The sequence below is a fragment of the Microtus pennsylvanicus genome, chromosome 14, assembly GCF_037038515.1.
Source record: "Microtus pennsylvanicus isolate mMicPen1 chromosome 14, mMicPen1.hap1, whole genome shotgun sequence".
Lineage (NCBI taxonomy): Eukaryota > Metazoa > Chordata > Mammalia > Rodentia > Cricetidae > Microtus > Microtus pennsylvanicus.
The window spans coordinates 766,497-782,607 of NC_134592.1; the positions used below are offsets into that span (position 1 = coordinate 766,497).

General features: G+C 38.1%; 1 protein-coding gene across 1 annotated transcript in view; it reads left to right on the forward strand.

The window, feature by feature from the left end:
* The first annotated feature begins 531 nt into the window (after positions 1–531).
* Abcb5 (ATP binding cassette subfamily B member 5) overlaps positions 532–16,111 on the forward strand; it is a 99,155-nt gene continuing 83,575 nt past the window's right edge. The window contains 4 exon segments of the mRNA XM_075948527.1: positions 532–553; positions 682–859; positions 11,180–11,297; positions 14,612–14,762. Coding sequence (XP_075804642.1) covers positions 532–553; positions 682–859; positions 11,180–11,297; positions 14,612–14,762 — 469 coding nt within the window.

Genomic DNA, 16,111 nt, shown 5'->3' on the forward strand with positions numbered 1-16,111 from the left:
CACTGAATCTCATAGAAGATAAAGTGGGAAGTACACTTGAATGCACTAAATATAGCCCCAGGAGCACAGGCACTAAGAGAAACAATTAATAAATAGGACCCCTTGAAACTGAAAATCTTCTGTAAAGCAAGGCACACGGTCAACAAGACCAAACAACAGCCTACAGAATGGAAAAAGATTTTCACTAACCCCTCATCAGACTGATCAGGTCTGATCTCTAAAATATACAAAGAACTCAAGAAATTGATCATCAAAAGAACAAATAAAATCAATTAAAAAAAGAATGGACTTTCTTAAACTATGATTTTTTTTGTTATTGTTTCTTGTTTATTTGTGTGGTTTTTTGTTTTGTTTTTGATCTCTGTAGAACATGCTGGCCTCATACTCACTGAGATCCATCTGCCTCTGCCTCCCAAGTGCTGGGATCAAAGGCATGTGTTCCTACTGCCTGGCTAGTTATTTTTAAAACAAAACAAGGAAAACCTATTAAAAGAATCTCCCTTTATACAATCCATGGATCTTTATCAAGCAATGGACACATTCATTTTCACAGGTGAGATGGCAGGGTCATTCCAAGAGAAAGCAGTATCCCTAGAGAGCAAACACCTCCAGAGACAGCCAAAGCAAGGAAATTTCAGTGTCTGTGGCCAACTTCCATAATTGTGCTTTTTCTTTACTCAGGAGCACCTGAAGGAGAACCCAACGCTGAGAAGAGAGGCCCCAGCAGGCAGCAGGCATGGCACATGGACAGGTGTAACCAGTCTCCGAGTCTGACTTTACCCGAAGTCATATTTCGTTTTATGCTAGTTTTCTCTGTGTTCTATGGCTTGCAGCTAATGGTCGTAAGCAATACTCCAGAGTATGCAATGCTATTGATATTTAAAACATTCAAAGGTTGAAGAGTAAGGTAGGTAGGTGGACTTGCTTCGACTAGAGAATTTCCTTTAAAGCCACTACAGTCCTTCATAATATGGCTCTTCAGTATCCTAAGGAAAGATTTATGGTTCTTGAAGCCAGACTTTGGGAAAAACACCAACTTCATCACAGGTGTTTTACAAAGACTGGATGAAACCATTTGGAAAATGGGTAACTCCTCTGCCTTCTATGCCTCCTCCCATCTTTCTAGACTCTGACTCCTTCTCTTATCCTGCTCTGTCTTCTTTGACAGTAGATCTACGTTCCAGAGGCTGCTATCCATTAAGAACTTGGAGAAGATTTCGCCAACTTTCTACCCCAAATCTGAAGTGCAGTTCTCAAGGCAAAACAGTTCAGGCTGACAAGCCTCCTCTGGTCTCCTCCATCACTCACGGGTAACTAGTGTTCTGAGAAAGAAAACCAATTCGTTTCTCCTTGGCCACATGTAGAAATGTAAGCTAGATGGATCTAGACGACAAATGTCATTATAATACACAGTATATTAAGAACATAAAACTATTTTTTAGAATCCCATTAATCTTACTACATTGAAAGAGTCCTAGTGTTTAAGAAACTCTTACAGATGCAGCACATATGGCTTAGGTATGAATTCAAACATCTGTCCTGTTTCATAGCAATAGCATATAATACTCCCCCTCTAGCAACCATGTTTTTAGTGTGATGTTTTTTGATGCCTTGAGAAACCAAGAATTTACTGACTTTAAGAGAATTGCCCTAACCAAGCTAGGCCCTCCATATATGGGAGACAGGGGTGAAGCTTGGACAATCTGAGGGCCCTGGCAAGAGGACCAGAATCTAGCCAGCGTGCATGAGCTAGCTTATTGCAGCGGCCCAAGCTTAGTGTTTTACTCGTAGAAGACACTACTAACACACTTGATTCTTCGTGTAATTGGCTGTTATTTCCTGGCCCCAAAGAATTATTTGGTGCATTTTCCAAAAAATTACATGTAGTTCAGGATAGATTTTAAACATTGACTTTGTAAAATTAGCCTCATATGCACATGTGAATGTATATACTCATGCATAGGTCCATGAACATATGTTTATCTGCATCTCTCTGAATTAAGACCTCTCTCCAGCCTCAGATATCATTACATAAAACTTAGTTCAGTCAATGACAAATGACAAATTAAGCATTAGAATCTTCTCTCCCCCATCTTTAAGATAAAGCTACAGTGACATTTTTTATGAAATTTCGGTGAGAAGCTAATGAGCAATTGTCTGTACCTACTTAGCACCTTTCAAATTCTGGGGTTCTCAGAACAGAGGGCATCAGGACACAGAAACTCAGCAATCTGGGGCTGTTTGTGGGGGGGGGGTTGTTTGCTGTTGCTGTTGTTTTAATTGCTCTCTGGTTTCCAAAACTTTCACACATAACTTCATCATCCCTTCACAGATGCCTCTGTGAGGTAAATGACACGGGGTAGCAAGGCACTTGACTGAAGTTCAGCCCCAGCCTGCTGCCTTGAACATCTGTTCAGAGAGTCATCAGGATAAAACTGAGCAACCACTGGGCTGAGAGAGTATGTGAGGACTCTCCTGCCTTTGAGATAAGCAAGGAAAGTTTCTACAACTACCTGTAAACGGTAGTACTAATGGTGAGTCTTGGACGTGTAGAAAGACAGCAGAAAACAGTTCAGAATAAAGATTTTGGATGTAGGCAATTTAGCTGTTCCCCCTTGAACAGCTGCATTATCTAGGCAATCCAATATCTTCTAGCTTCAATCAACTCTTGTAAAAAACAGGGCTAATAACTCAGTTGTTAATGATATTACTTTCTTATTATTATTATCATATCTACTATTTATTAAAATTTCATATAATTATTCTCATACTGCATGAAATACCTTCTTACAGGGAAGCTGTTTCTATCATTGCAGACTTAGATAATAAAACCATGATTTTTTTCCCCTAATCTAAGCAGACGCAGGGTCAGTCAGCACTATTTGCACTCCTTGCCCGAGGAACTAGGAGGCATGAAGAGGCCAGGCCCAGATCACAAAGATTCAATGTAGGAGTTGGATTCCTTCTCAAAGACCCACCCTTTCTCTAGAGAAATTTCTGTGGTTTTTTTCATTTAACTTAAAAGGGAAAAAAGGAAAAAGAAAAATCTTCCATTTGAGGAATTCCCTTGTAGAATTTCATGGTTTTGTCCCACATTCTCTTGGGCCTAGAAAATGACTTTGTGTTCCTATGTTTAATATTCTGAGCCTCTGATAAAAATGGATTTTTATTGAGTTTAAAGCCCACACAGGTTCCAATTTAGAACCAACCCCAAATCTTTTGTGGTTTTCAGTTAGTCTTGGCAGAACACTTTCAGGGTGGGAGGATTCTTAATGGGTTTCTTTAAAGAGTTCATTTAGGCTCAAACCAAAGTAAACTAAACATTCTATTCCCATGGATTTTAGAGACAAGGGTTAGAATTCAGGGGAAATGTGGGAAGCAGAGGCTGCTGAGAACAAGGGTGATGCTGGAGGCCATGAGATGTAGGAAGTAGATGGAGTCAGTAAAGACATTTTCTCACAAAAGCTTTTTTAAAGCAACTTTAACTCCTTTCTGGTTCCCACATCTTACACATGTCAGAATGTACCCATCCATGAACCTGGCGGTATCTGTACAATACCAGAAAGTCACTGTGTTCAAAATCAATCCTAAGAACATGGGATCACTAAATAAACTTCTGCTTTGAAGGAACAGCTACACATTTTTCTTTAAGTGGTGATGCAAATAAAAACTCTAGCACAGACTAAAGAATCACCCTTTCCAATCATCGTTCACTAGTAGGCCCTCTGGGTATCACCAGGAACTGTTGTCTTATTAAACAAACATCTACCTGAGGTTTGGGGCAGACAACAATGTTTTTCTCTCATACTTTCTCCTTTTCTTCACAGTTTTCATGTTATCCGAAAATGTATAGAGTTTGGCAGTTGGATTATAAGAAAGTAATACTCTGCTCTTTATTCTTTCTCATAAATACTTAGAAGAAACAATCCAAATGTGATTTTTTTATTGAATGAAATCATGTTTCAAATATAGTTTAAAAGTTTAAAACAAAATGTTTTACATTGGTAAAATTGTTGAGATTATGAATATTGTAAACAATAATTCTATAAAAATTGAGCAAACTTTTATGTTTACCTTATCATTCTAATAAAATTGTAATTATTTTAATGTTTTTTTAAAGTAGCAGCTTTTATATTAAGACCAAATTCAAATTTATTTTAACTATTTTAAATTGTTTAACAATTGTTTCATCTTCAGAATTACTGACTTTTGCTATCAAATATTTTAGCATTTGCTATCATAATGATAGACAGACTGATAGGTGTAGGTAGACTAACTAAAATTAAAATGATCCTACCCCAGAAAACAGGAAGAAATGAGAGTATATAGACTCAGACTGCACTTTCAGGGCTCCTACAGCATCATTAGCAAAAGCCTACATACGGAATCAAGTTAATTGTCTCTCAGCAATCAACGAGAGAAAGACGTGACTATATAGATAATGACACAGAGAGAGAGAGATGATAGATAAATGATAGATAGATAGATAGATAGATAGATAGATAGATGATATTTAGATGATGATGATGATGAAGATAGATAGATAGATAGATAGATAGATAGATAGATAGATAGATGATATTTAGATGATGATGATGATGATGAAGATAGATAGATAGATAGATAGATAGATAGATAGATAGATAGATAGATAGATAGATAGATGATATTTAGATGATGATGATGATGATGAAGATAGATAGATAGATAGATAGATAGATAGATAGATAGATAGATAGATAGATAGATAGATGATATTTAGATGATGATGATGATGAAGATAGATAGATAGATAGATAGATAATAGATAGATAGATAATAGATAGATAGATAATAGATAGATAGATAGATAGATAGATAGATAGATAGATAATGTGAATATATAAGCCATAGAATACTATTCAGCCATAAAAATAAAATATTAACAATTACAACATGGAGATATATTAAGTGAACTTTAAAAATACATTATGTGAAATAAGTTAAAGACAGAAAGACAGACACTACATGATCTCATTGCTATTTAGGACATAGTATCACATAGAATTTGAAAATGGAACATCAGCTACCAGAGACCAGAGCAGTGGGAATAGTAAGAGATTATTCAGTGGGTATAAGTGATATTTGATATGAAGAAGAACTTTACTCAGTAAGCCACAGGCTCATGATGATACACAGATTAATGGAGATAGGTTAAATTAGTATGTAAGAGTTAGTATGTAAGTTAACCAAGCAGTGATTTAAATAATATAGTTCTTGTGTCATTATTTTGGGGCTGAGCAGCTGGGAACCAACAAGTGGCTTCCTTACAAAATAATCTCCTTTATTTGTATAAATGCAAAATACCTAGACAAAATAGTCATAAATCAAGTTGATCAGATACAAAAGAAGAACATAAAAAATAAAGGTATAAATTAACCTTCAGAATCAATTGATTTAGATTCCTCTTTCCACCAAATGTCCTGAAAGCAACATCCTTTCTTGTGTTATGCCTCTAGTAACCACCTCTCAGAGAACATGATGAAAGACAGTAGGAAGATAGCTAAATCTAAGAACTCTCAAATCAAGAGTTGGAGAAGGCTAACCTGACTCTACAGGCATGAGACAGGAAGCAGGTCATCATACCACCATACCATTAAAGCTCATACTATACTAAAAAAGCAGAGACACTGATTGAACACATGGCTCCGCCACCAGAGTAAATCTCCAAAGTGAAATGCAAAGACTGTGGGGACTTAGACCACAGTGAAAGAGGAAGGATTTATCCTGTCAAGTACTGACATGGGAACATGGTCCTATATTTTCTGAGCTCCCCCCACCAAAAAAAAAACCAGGACTCACAAAAGATCTAGAATCCTCACAATTCAGGGCTAATAAGCCAGGTAGTAAGACAGACAGACCAAAGCTATAGGCAAGAAAAACAGCAGAAGACCTTTCTACCACCAAAAAAGTGAACAGCAAAGCTGTGTGAATGTGGCTGAACTCAGACTATCTGGGTCATCCATCCAGTTACTGTTTATTCACATAGACAGAAAGAGACTGTTCCAGACTGTATTCAGACTAGCCTGCTATCTATCAGGCAATCTGGCAGCTGACCTATGCCCCCCGCAGTACCTCCTATTCAGATCCCTGAACCTATGCCTCATCACCACAGCCATATAAAGTTCAGAATATGACTGCCACATGTGTCCTCAAGCCATTATGAGGAGGAGGAACTATGACCAAATCCCTGCTGTTGAGAACCTGATGTGTCAACATCTAGAAGGTCAGTCTCATCAAGTTCTCAGTGTTGCCTCCAGAACATTTAGCAAGAAGTGTTTAGCACCAGCTTAGTACCCCAATAACAGTACCCCAAGACTGTGTCTTGCTCTTTCTACAGAAGAAAGACCTTAAATTCGCTTCTAGGCACTAGGCAAGACACATTTCCAGGCTCTCCATGTGATATTGACAGAACCCTCTAAATAAACAGAAACTGAGCTCATTCCACATCTCTGAAGAGAACTCTGGAAGGCATGGTTTGAAGATTCTCCAGACTGTAAAGACTCCTTGCAGTACTGGTAGGCTTTGACCAAAACAGTATCCCAAATGTCCGGGAAAATTCTAGCTCAGGCTCAGAGCATTGAGCAATAGCTGCCATACAACATAGCACATCTAAACTCTGCCTAGTCATGCTCTGAGTCCTGTCACAAATTATCCAGTCACATTCCAGGCCAGCCATTCCCAATGGTCTTCACTAGACTGGACAATGACTCCTAAAACTCCTGGTTCCTGACAGTTTACCTGGCCTGTCTTCCTGAGAAACAAATCCCTTCTTCTGGGAGACCTTCCTTTCCAAAGAATTCTGAAGGAACATACACCAAGTTCTCTATGAGTGACCTCTTTCAGGACCTTCAAGTCTCCCCTTTTCAGAGAACAAGTAGGAGTGAAAAATCACATGGAAGGATCACTCAGCATCCAGGCTCAAGAAACTTTAAAGGGAAGAGAAGAAAAAGGAGGCCAGGCATGTTGAAGCAGAGTCTTCCCAGCTGTGGAGTATTGGCAATGGGTGGATCACCACTGACTGCTGACAACAGACACCGACTATTTGAATCCTTGAATCTTAAATTTCACTTGAAAGGGAAACTATATGACTATCACATAAGGGATTTTTGCATAAGTTAATAAGAATTTGAACCAGCAATTGTCTATACTCAAATAGTACATAAACCAGTACTGTAGAGCCTGTGTCTGTTACTCAAATGGCTGCACTAGGGGAGATGCCTGCTGACCAACAGGACTCATATCCTTAGTGGTCTGACAAACAAGGGAACCATAGCAGCTGAAAAGTGCCATTGAAGCCACTTTACAGAAAATTCTCTTAGATTTATCCACTGTCACTAATCAATGACCTATAATGTTTATTAAAAATTAGTTTCAACCTTTCTGAATTTCTACCAATTGAAAAAAATCAGTTGGTTTACTATAAGATGTTGATGATAAGAGGGTGGAGAAAGGGAACAGTTGAACACTACTGATGGGTTATAAATTAGAATGGCAATAACAGAAAACAATATGGAAAGTCTTCAAAATGCTAAAAGAGTAAATTCCACATGATCCGAAATCTCACTTCTTGGAATATGTATTTTAACGGGCTAGAAGTGAATGTGTCAAAAATGTCACAATTCCATATTCACTAACGTGTTACAACAGTCTGAAAGTTTCCATCAGAAAGTAATAATGTTTTAGTAGATAAATATGTTTACCCTGATTTGAACATTATACAATAGACACACATGTTTTAAAACTTTTCCTCTCGACAGTCATCTCTCTTCAGGGTGAAATAGCGGAGCTTTGCTCATGTAACCAACTGGTAGCACAGTTGAGAGAACAGCCGACTGTTGAAAGTGCTCGCCTTTACAAAACTGACAGAATTCATGCTTTCCATGACTTCGTGTAACTCTCGTGGCATTGTCTTCATTACTAATATTTGCCGATGAATCATACAGTGAGTTCTGATGATTTTTGGTGACTCATTCAGTACCAAAAGTTGAAATGCAGATCAACATCCTAGCACAGTTAGAGCACCATCTGTGTAAACACAAACTTTCCCCAAGAGATCTCGTGCTCTTTTAAAAATGAATCAACTGTGTCAAATATACCACATATAGTAATTGTTGTTTCAAGAAGTTTGCAAACAAGAAACTCATCTTTAAAGTTGCCACTATTAATATGCATCACATAAACTAGTAACTGGGGAGTTTGCAACATCTGTAGATCCATCAAGCTAAATACTAAATATTGTAGTGGAACAGATTGAATTTCCTGGATCACCTGGTCAAGAATATCAGCAGACATGTCATATATTCTTTTCCACTCAAGTGTATAACAAATCTGTATCTGATTATAATTTGAACAATGTCTTTGGCTACTAACAACAGCAAATCCTCAGCAATGGTGTGAGGTTTCATAGTCTTGGTGATTCTGAGTGCTTCCAAAAATGAGGCTTCAATGGATGCTAATCTTGTTGATAGTACTTGCTACCAGTGTCAAATTTGGCTTTCTTGAGTCCATCAGCATTGGTTTCAAAATAGTTGGTTTCTTTGTCAGCAAAGCTTATCCTTGCAAGCAAAGCTCAAATGCTGTTATCAAAATGGTATTTTAGTATGTTCAGCCTCATAGATCAGGCTGATAGAACTTCACATGTAACACATTCAATTCCTGCTATGGAGGTAAAACCATATTATAAAAAATCCTCACTATACTTTCTTTCCTTAATGTTCTTCTATACACAATCCATTGTCATGGGATAGTTCTCCAATGAAAATAATATATAACAATAGTTTTAATAATACAAAAGGTGATACATGGCATAGTTCAGTCAATACAGTCATTAAAGTTCCCTATGATTTATCAATCTCTATGTTGTTGTTTTGTTTTTTTGGTTTTTGCATACCTGTTACTATCACAAGGAGCAGTATTCACATCAACCACAGCAGAATGTAAAAAGACTGATCAGCTTCCAAGTTAAGTTCCCATGGTATAGATAGGTAGATAGATATGAATATATATATATACCTATATATATACAGTAGTTGATGATTTTATAAATAATTATAGTTCATGAAGTCTCATTTTTACCTCAATATTGCTACTTTCAACACAGTAGCTGCTCTGTACATATGTGTGACGGTTCCACATAAGACCATTGGAGTATATATGATAGGGTTGGCACAATAATGTCATCACAGTGGGTACTCCTATGTGGGCATATCTGCATATGGGTAGACCAGCATGGGGATGGATAGGAGAGTGGTGTCTCAGTTCCTAAGATCAACAGAAATATAGCTTTTCCCATGCTCCAAGGAGACCCTTGTAAGAGAGTCACAAGCCACAGACTGAGAGTCACTGCTCTAAAGACATCCTTGATAGATTACATAGAAACTAGGCACTTGCTCCTTCACAGCACTCATCGTGCATGGTTAGCAGGCACACACACCCAATGTACTAGAGAAGGCAGAAACTGATGTCAAAACACGGTCAGAAGAATGGCCCATGGTGAACAATGCCCCTCTGCAAGAGAGACTCCAATAAAAAAGGCAGAGGGCCTTTCATCTTGTTCCTTGGATTGTTCTTGGATGTGATTTAATGCTTTCTGTGACAAACATTTATATTCAATTTATAAGACATGTTTGTTCTTGTTGGGTGTAAGAACATAACTGTAGAACTCAATCTGGTCAGTCTACACTGAATCTGGGTATGGCCTTCTGCCTTGCTTTTATGCCTTCCTCTATATAATAAACATAGCAGGCACTGTATTTAAATTGGTTTATTCTGAGAAAGTTCTAGGAAAGGGCTGCTCTATTTCTGTTTAGTATGTGCTTACTGGCATTTATTTACATGTTTTCTGTCATGTTTTTCTAAACTCACACAACCCTCCTTAGATCATTGCTCTCTGTGTCATTCATGTATGCATGTACACCGAAACTGAAGTAAGTTTGTGTACAGTGCTAAACTGTAGTTTGCCTGTTCTTTCAGGTGCCGCAGACAAAATCTAAATAGGTTGGCCAAAATTCTATAAACTGCCTCCCTGATTGCATAAAATCCTGTTGCACAGATAGATGACTCTAGGAGTGACACACTTAGCCATATTATAGCTCTTCTCCATAATTTTATATAACAGAATCAGAATATAAAAGTAAGCTCAATTATTCCTTCCACACATATGACTGTTGAGAGGATATATCTAGATTGGCAATTTTTGATTGCCACATCTCAGTCTGTAAGTCAAATAGGTTAATGCTGATATTCATGCTAAGGCAACTTGTATGGTTAAGGTGTAAGTCACCTACCATAACCACAAACCATCCTTCTCTCCAGACTCTCACTGCCACCTTTTATGACAGTTCCTACAATTTAATTACTGAAATTTTTACTTTTTACTTTTCCTTGTCCTGGCAATCTTCCTTTAACTTGTCTTGCTCCAAAATATCTCTCTTGCCACCACAAACTCAACCATCCCGAGTTGGCCTGATTTTGTCTACTATAACATCAAATTAATTCTATGATATACAGATATTTGGTTATCTATTGTTCTCTGAAAATTATAGTAGTTGCCATAAAGCTTTGGTTCAATGCCTAGAACAATCTTATCTACCTAATGACTGAACTCATCTCTCTACTGAGAGGCAGTTCATCTTGTATTCTTGAAATTACCCCTGTTCTTCCTCCAGGCATCTTTTCTTGGCACAGTCATAGCCATCCTCACAGAATGCACCTCAGAACATCCTAATCTGAAATGAAAGAATGCTTTGAGGCCATTCTGTTTCTTCTCAGAGTCCTCAGATGCTAAATTAAATACTCTTTATACTGTTCACACATAACTTCCTCTCCTGCCAGATAAATTAGTCAGAATTCTCTAGACAAAGAGAAAGTGTGTGTGTGTGTGTGTGTGTGTGTGTGTGCATGTGCGTGTGTGTGTATGAAAAGAAGTCAGGTAGTTACTTGTTTTGGTTAAAAGTTGAAACAGGGCCACAGCCTGCAGTCTAACCTGGCCTAGAACTCTATAGACCAGACTAGGCTTGAACTGAACCAGGTGACTTTGCTGGAAAATCCCACCAATTATTCACAAAATAACTGTATTTCTCTTTAAACTTTCCCTAAAAATTGAAGCTATTATGCTTTCGAATTTGTCCTCTAACAGCATAACTAATGATACCACAAGAAAACAAAATGGACCAATGCTTCTTACAAATACTACCTACAGCTTGGATCTGAAGTTCTCCCAGAGGCCATGTGTCAAAGACCTGCACACCTCCAAGGTAGGGGTAAAAGGCCACCATAAATTGGATGTTATTAGAAGCAAATAGGGTCAAATGGTTTATAACCTTGAATGGATCACTGGGACTCCAACCTCTTCATCCTTCAACTTTCTCTGCTCTTTTTCCTTCCTCCTCACTCCCCTTTCTTCACTCCTCCCAACCCCCTTTCTGCCTCCTCTTCTCTCTCTCCCTCCTCAAAACCATGATAAACAACTTTGCTACATCATAAATCCCTGACATTCTGCATTTCCACAGGTATGAAATAAAAATAGCCCGGTTTCTGAAAAATTTAAGATAGTACATATTTTTGTCCTTATAAATTATTTATGTCACATCAATCGGAGGCTAATTCAGTACTTATGTAAAAAAAAGCCTTGAAAATAGTAGCAAAATGTAACCAACATATGAAAACTGTTAAATTCCATGAGTGAAACTTGTTGCCTAGATTTGAACATACATCAACATAGAAATAAATCAATGTGATACACAACATTAATGATCAAGAAACAAATTATCAATTGATACAGAAAGAGTACTTAATGAAAGTTGACACCATTTTGTAATTTTAAGAACAATCAACGGAGTTGGAGTAAAAGTATTTCTTAAAAAAAAATGCAATGGTCAGTAAGTGTTTGACAGCTCTTCAGAATCACTGTTTAGGAGAGAAATGAAAAACGTGGGTACCACACTTCACACCTTTTAAGACTACCTTTATCGGTACCCAAGCATGACGGGTGTCGATGAGGATATAAAGAAATGGAAACATCTGTGTGTTTCTTCTGCATATGTAAAGTGGCTCTGTGTCCACAAGAAGAATGGCAAATATTTAAATACATAAACACAGACTATGATCTGCTTCCAGATTCATGAAGCAAAGTGAAAGGTCACTAAAATAGAAACTATAATGCAAATTTCAACAGCATTATTGTTTATAAGAGCCCAGAAGTAGCGTATGCAGAGTAATAAATAATTCAATCACAAAGAGAATTCAATTCTGATAAACAACTGAATTGTAAAACATGCTACGTGAAAAAGCCAAACGTAAAAAGAATAATATATTTACAGATCCCCTTCATTTATTTATTTTTTTAAAAAACTATCTTTCTCATTTTACATACCAATCCCAGTTCGTATTCCCTCCCTTCCTCCTGTTACCTCCACCTTTTCTCTCACCCCACCTCTTCCACTACTCAGAGAAAGTAAGGCTTCCCATGAGAAGTCACCAAAGTCTAGTACATTGCTTTGAGACAGGTCCAAGGCCCTTTCCCACTGTATCTAGGCTGAGGAAGGAATCCTTCCAAAGAGAATGGGTTCTACAAAACTAGTATAAGCAGTAGAGATATATCCTGGTTTCACTGTAAGTGGCCCCACAGTCTGCCCCAGCCATACCACCGACACCCACATCTAGTCTGGTCCTATCCTTGTTCTTTCCACCCTAACCCCACTGTCAGACCAGAATTGTTGAGCTCCCATTAGCTCAGGTAAGCTATTTCAGTGGGTATTCCCATCATGACCCCTTTGCTCATATTATCACTCCTCCTTCTCTTTGACTGGACCTTGGGAGTTCAGCCCAGTGCTCTGCTGTGGATCTCTGCATCTGCTTCCATCAGTTGCTAGATGAAGGTTCTATGATGACAATTAAGGTAGCCATCAATCTGACTACAGGGCAAGGCCAGTTCTGGCACCCTCTCCACTATGGCTTAGGGTCTTAGCTAGGGCCATCCTTGTGGGTTTGTGGGAATTTCTCTAGTGTCAAGTTTCTTGCTAGCCCCATAATGGTTCCCTCAATCAAGAGATCTCTTTCCTTGCCCTTCTTCTCTGTCATTCTCCCTTCTCAATGGAAGGGGAGGAGGAGGAGAGACGAGGAAGAAAAAGGAAAACTTGAGGGAATAAGTTGGTCGAGATGACAGTTCCTCTTCTTTGAGATGACTTAAAGAGGCAAAATCATAGAGGCAGAATATACCAAAGAGTGATGTGGGATTCCCCATGTATGCTGTGAACATGTTTTACTACCATTGGTTAATAAAAGAAGCTGCTGAAACACAACTTGCTCCAATACTGAAGGAACTTAAAAGTAAAACTCTGAAACATAGCTTGCTCCAATAGTGAGGGAACTTAAGAGCTTTCTAGAGTACTGAGAAGACTAAGAGATTGCTACAATACTAAGGGGACGAAGAACTTGCTACAACAATGAAGGGACGAAGAGAGAGGACCAAGGGAGCAAATTAGGTGAGAAGACCAAGAGAGCAGGCTTAGAGAGACCTCAGAGGCTTCCTAAGACACAGACATTGACCATACAGAGCAGACTAATAAAGATCCAAAACGCTGCAAAGATTCTACCAAGACTCAAAGACACTGCCAGCCTCATTTGAAGGAAGAGATGGGTAGGTACCAATGCAAGAATTCATCCAACAACCTAAAAAGCAACATGGTAACAATATAACCCAGTGATCATAAAGCAGGAAGACTTGATCATCCTAACCCAGAAGAAGCAGAAGAAAGAGACTTTAAACATAACTTTCTGAAAATGATGGAGACCTTTAAAGAGGAAATGAAAAACTCCCTTAAAGTAATGGAGGAAAAGACAAACAAAAATGGAAGAAATCCATAACTCCCTCAACCCCCCCCCCCCAAAAAAAAACCAAGAAAAGACAATCAAACAGGTAAAGCAAACAGCTCAAGACTTTAAGACTGAAGAGAAGCAATAAAGAAAATACAAACCAAGGGGATTCTGGATATGGAAAATCTGGATAAATGAACATGAACTACCAAAACAAGTGTAACCAACAGAATAAAAGAGATGGAAGAAAGAATCTCAGGTGTTTCATTGTTGACCCTTGTTTACAAGACAGGAATTGTTTGGGGGCAAATTTAATTTGAGAAACTTTTAAAAAATCAAACATATAATTCCTCACATTTTTATCAGCAGAATGTTTATGGTTAGTGATGGCAGCACACCAATGCTAATAAATGAAAATTTGATGATTGGCTTTTCATTAAGCACTTTAAAATAATCATTCCAAACAGAAGATTTGGAATTATGCCCACATAGGATCTGACATATGTTTTCTTATAGCTTGTATTGCTTGGGCTGATTTGTTTTTCAGCCCTATTACAAACCTTGTTGTGAATCCTTAAGAGCTAAGATTGCTTGCTTGTTTCCTTTTCACAGTGCATATAAGGCATGCCCGTAGTTTTATGAGCGAGTTAATCTTATAATCAGTTGGTGAGGTAACGTTTGTTTCATGGAATGAGCTATCAGCAGTATTGCTCGAGTTTCACAGCAGTAACATTTCTATGCTTTATTTTCTCAGTTCCGCTTTGCTGATAATCTGGACATTGCGCTTACGACACTGGGGATACTAGCATCCATGATAAATGGAGCCACTGTACCTTTAACATCTCTGGTTTGAGGAGAAATAAGTGATCATTTTATTAATGGATGCCTACTCCAAACTAACAGAAGTAAGTTCAAGATTTTTCTTTTACTGGAGACTCAAACACATTAAAGTAGTCAAAAATTAATCTTATAGATCATTATAAAACAATATTTGTATAATATAAACTTAAGTCTATGTTATTTGGTGCTAAATAACCAAAGTCTGTATTAGAGCTCTTGAGAAAAACACCAATATGATGTGTGTCTGCAAAATTATATAAGGGTGGTGGAAAGAAAGAGAAAATGAGAAAGGAAGGGAGAAGAGTGAGGACAAGAGAAAGTGGGGGTAGAAATGGACAAAAAGGAAGAAAAGAGGAGAGGGAATAAAAAGAGATAGAGGAGAAAAAGAGGAGAGGAGGGAGAAAAAACTGCTCTATGGGACTATGGAAACATGCACCTACAGACACATGTGTGAATACACACACACACACACACACACAAAGTGCATGCAAAAATGAGGGGGATGTTGCAGGTGTTCAGGCAGTGAAGTGAACCTGCAAAGAGATTAGAATGAAAACCCAGTTCATATTGATTTCATCAACCTCGATCAGACTTTGGGGAATTCAGGTTGTTCTCATATTTGAAACAGAGTAAAGCTTGGGGAAAAAGTTTCCAGGCAACAATCATTCCAATTCCAGATGCACAATAAAGTTTAGGTGTGACTAATTAGAAACTCCTTTACAAAGTATATGTGACCAAGAGGATGGGTTCTCTAGATAAAGATAAAGGTCTAAGATGAGAGAGTCTGGGAGAGACATTCTGGGGGATTTGAATGAGGTCTGCCTCTATAGCAAAAAGTGGATGAGTTCTGGCACCACAGATAGCAAAAAGGTCACTCCATCATTAACAATATCCACTCCCAGTTCTCTGGGCAGGAAACAGGTATTTTATATCCTCCATTGAGGAGGGATCCCTGTATGGTTAAAATTCCTGGTTTCCCTAGTGATCTGTGATCAAGAAGACACCTGTGCCCCATCACAAAGACGTTTACATTTTAGTGATATATGCTAAAATTCTTTTGTTGTGCATACTGATTCATCAGTTCACTGAGTAGATATTTTCTGACTGTCAGTCCTCAGTGAGGGAATGGTAAACCCAGCAGCCTAAGACTGTATTCCGAGTAGTATTTATTTGGGTTGATGTATTCTATAATTGTCTTACTTGATGTGGTGCTTTGAATGAGAATGGCCCCCATAGGCTTATATATTTGATTCCTTGATTCCCTGTTTGTTGCGGGAGGTCCTTCCCTTCCTCCAGCCAATAGCCGCTGAGATACCAGTCCATTGGGGTGTGGTCTCTCTCCCTTTAAAAAAGCAGCTACTTCCCTTCTCACTCTCTTTGCTTCCTCCTCCGTTTTCAGCCACTAGACTCCTTC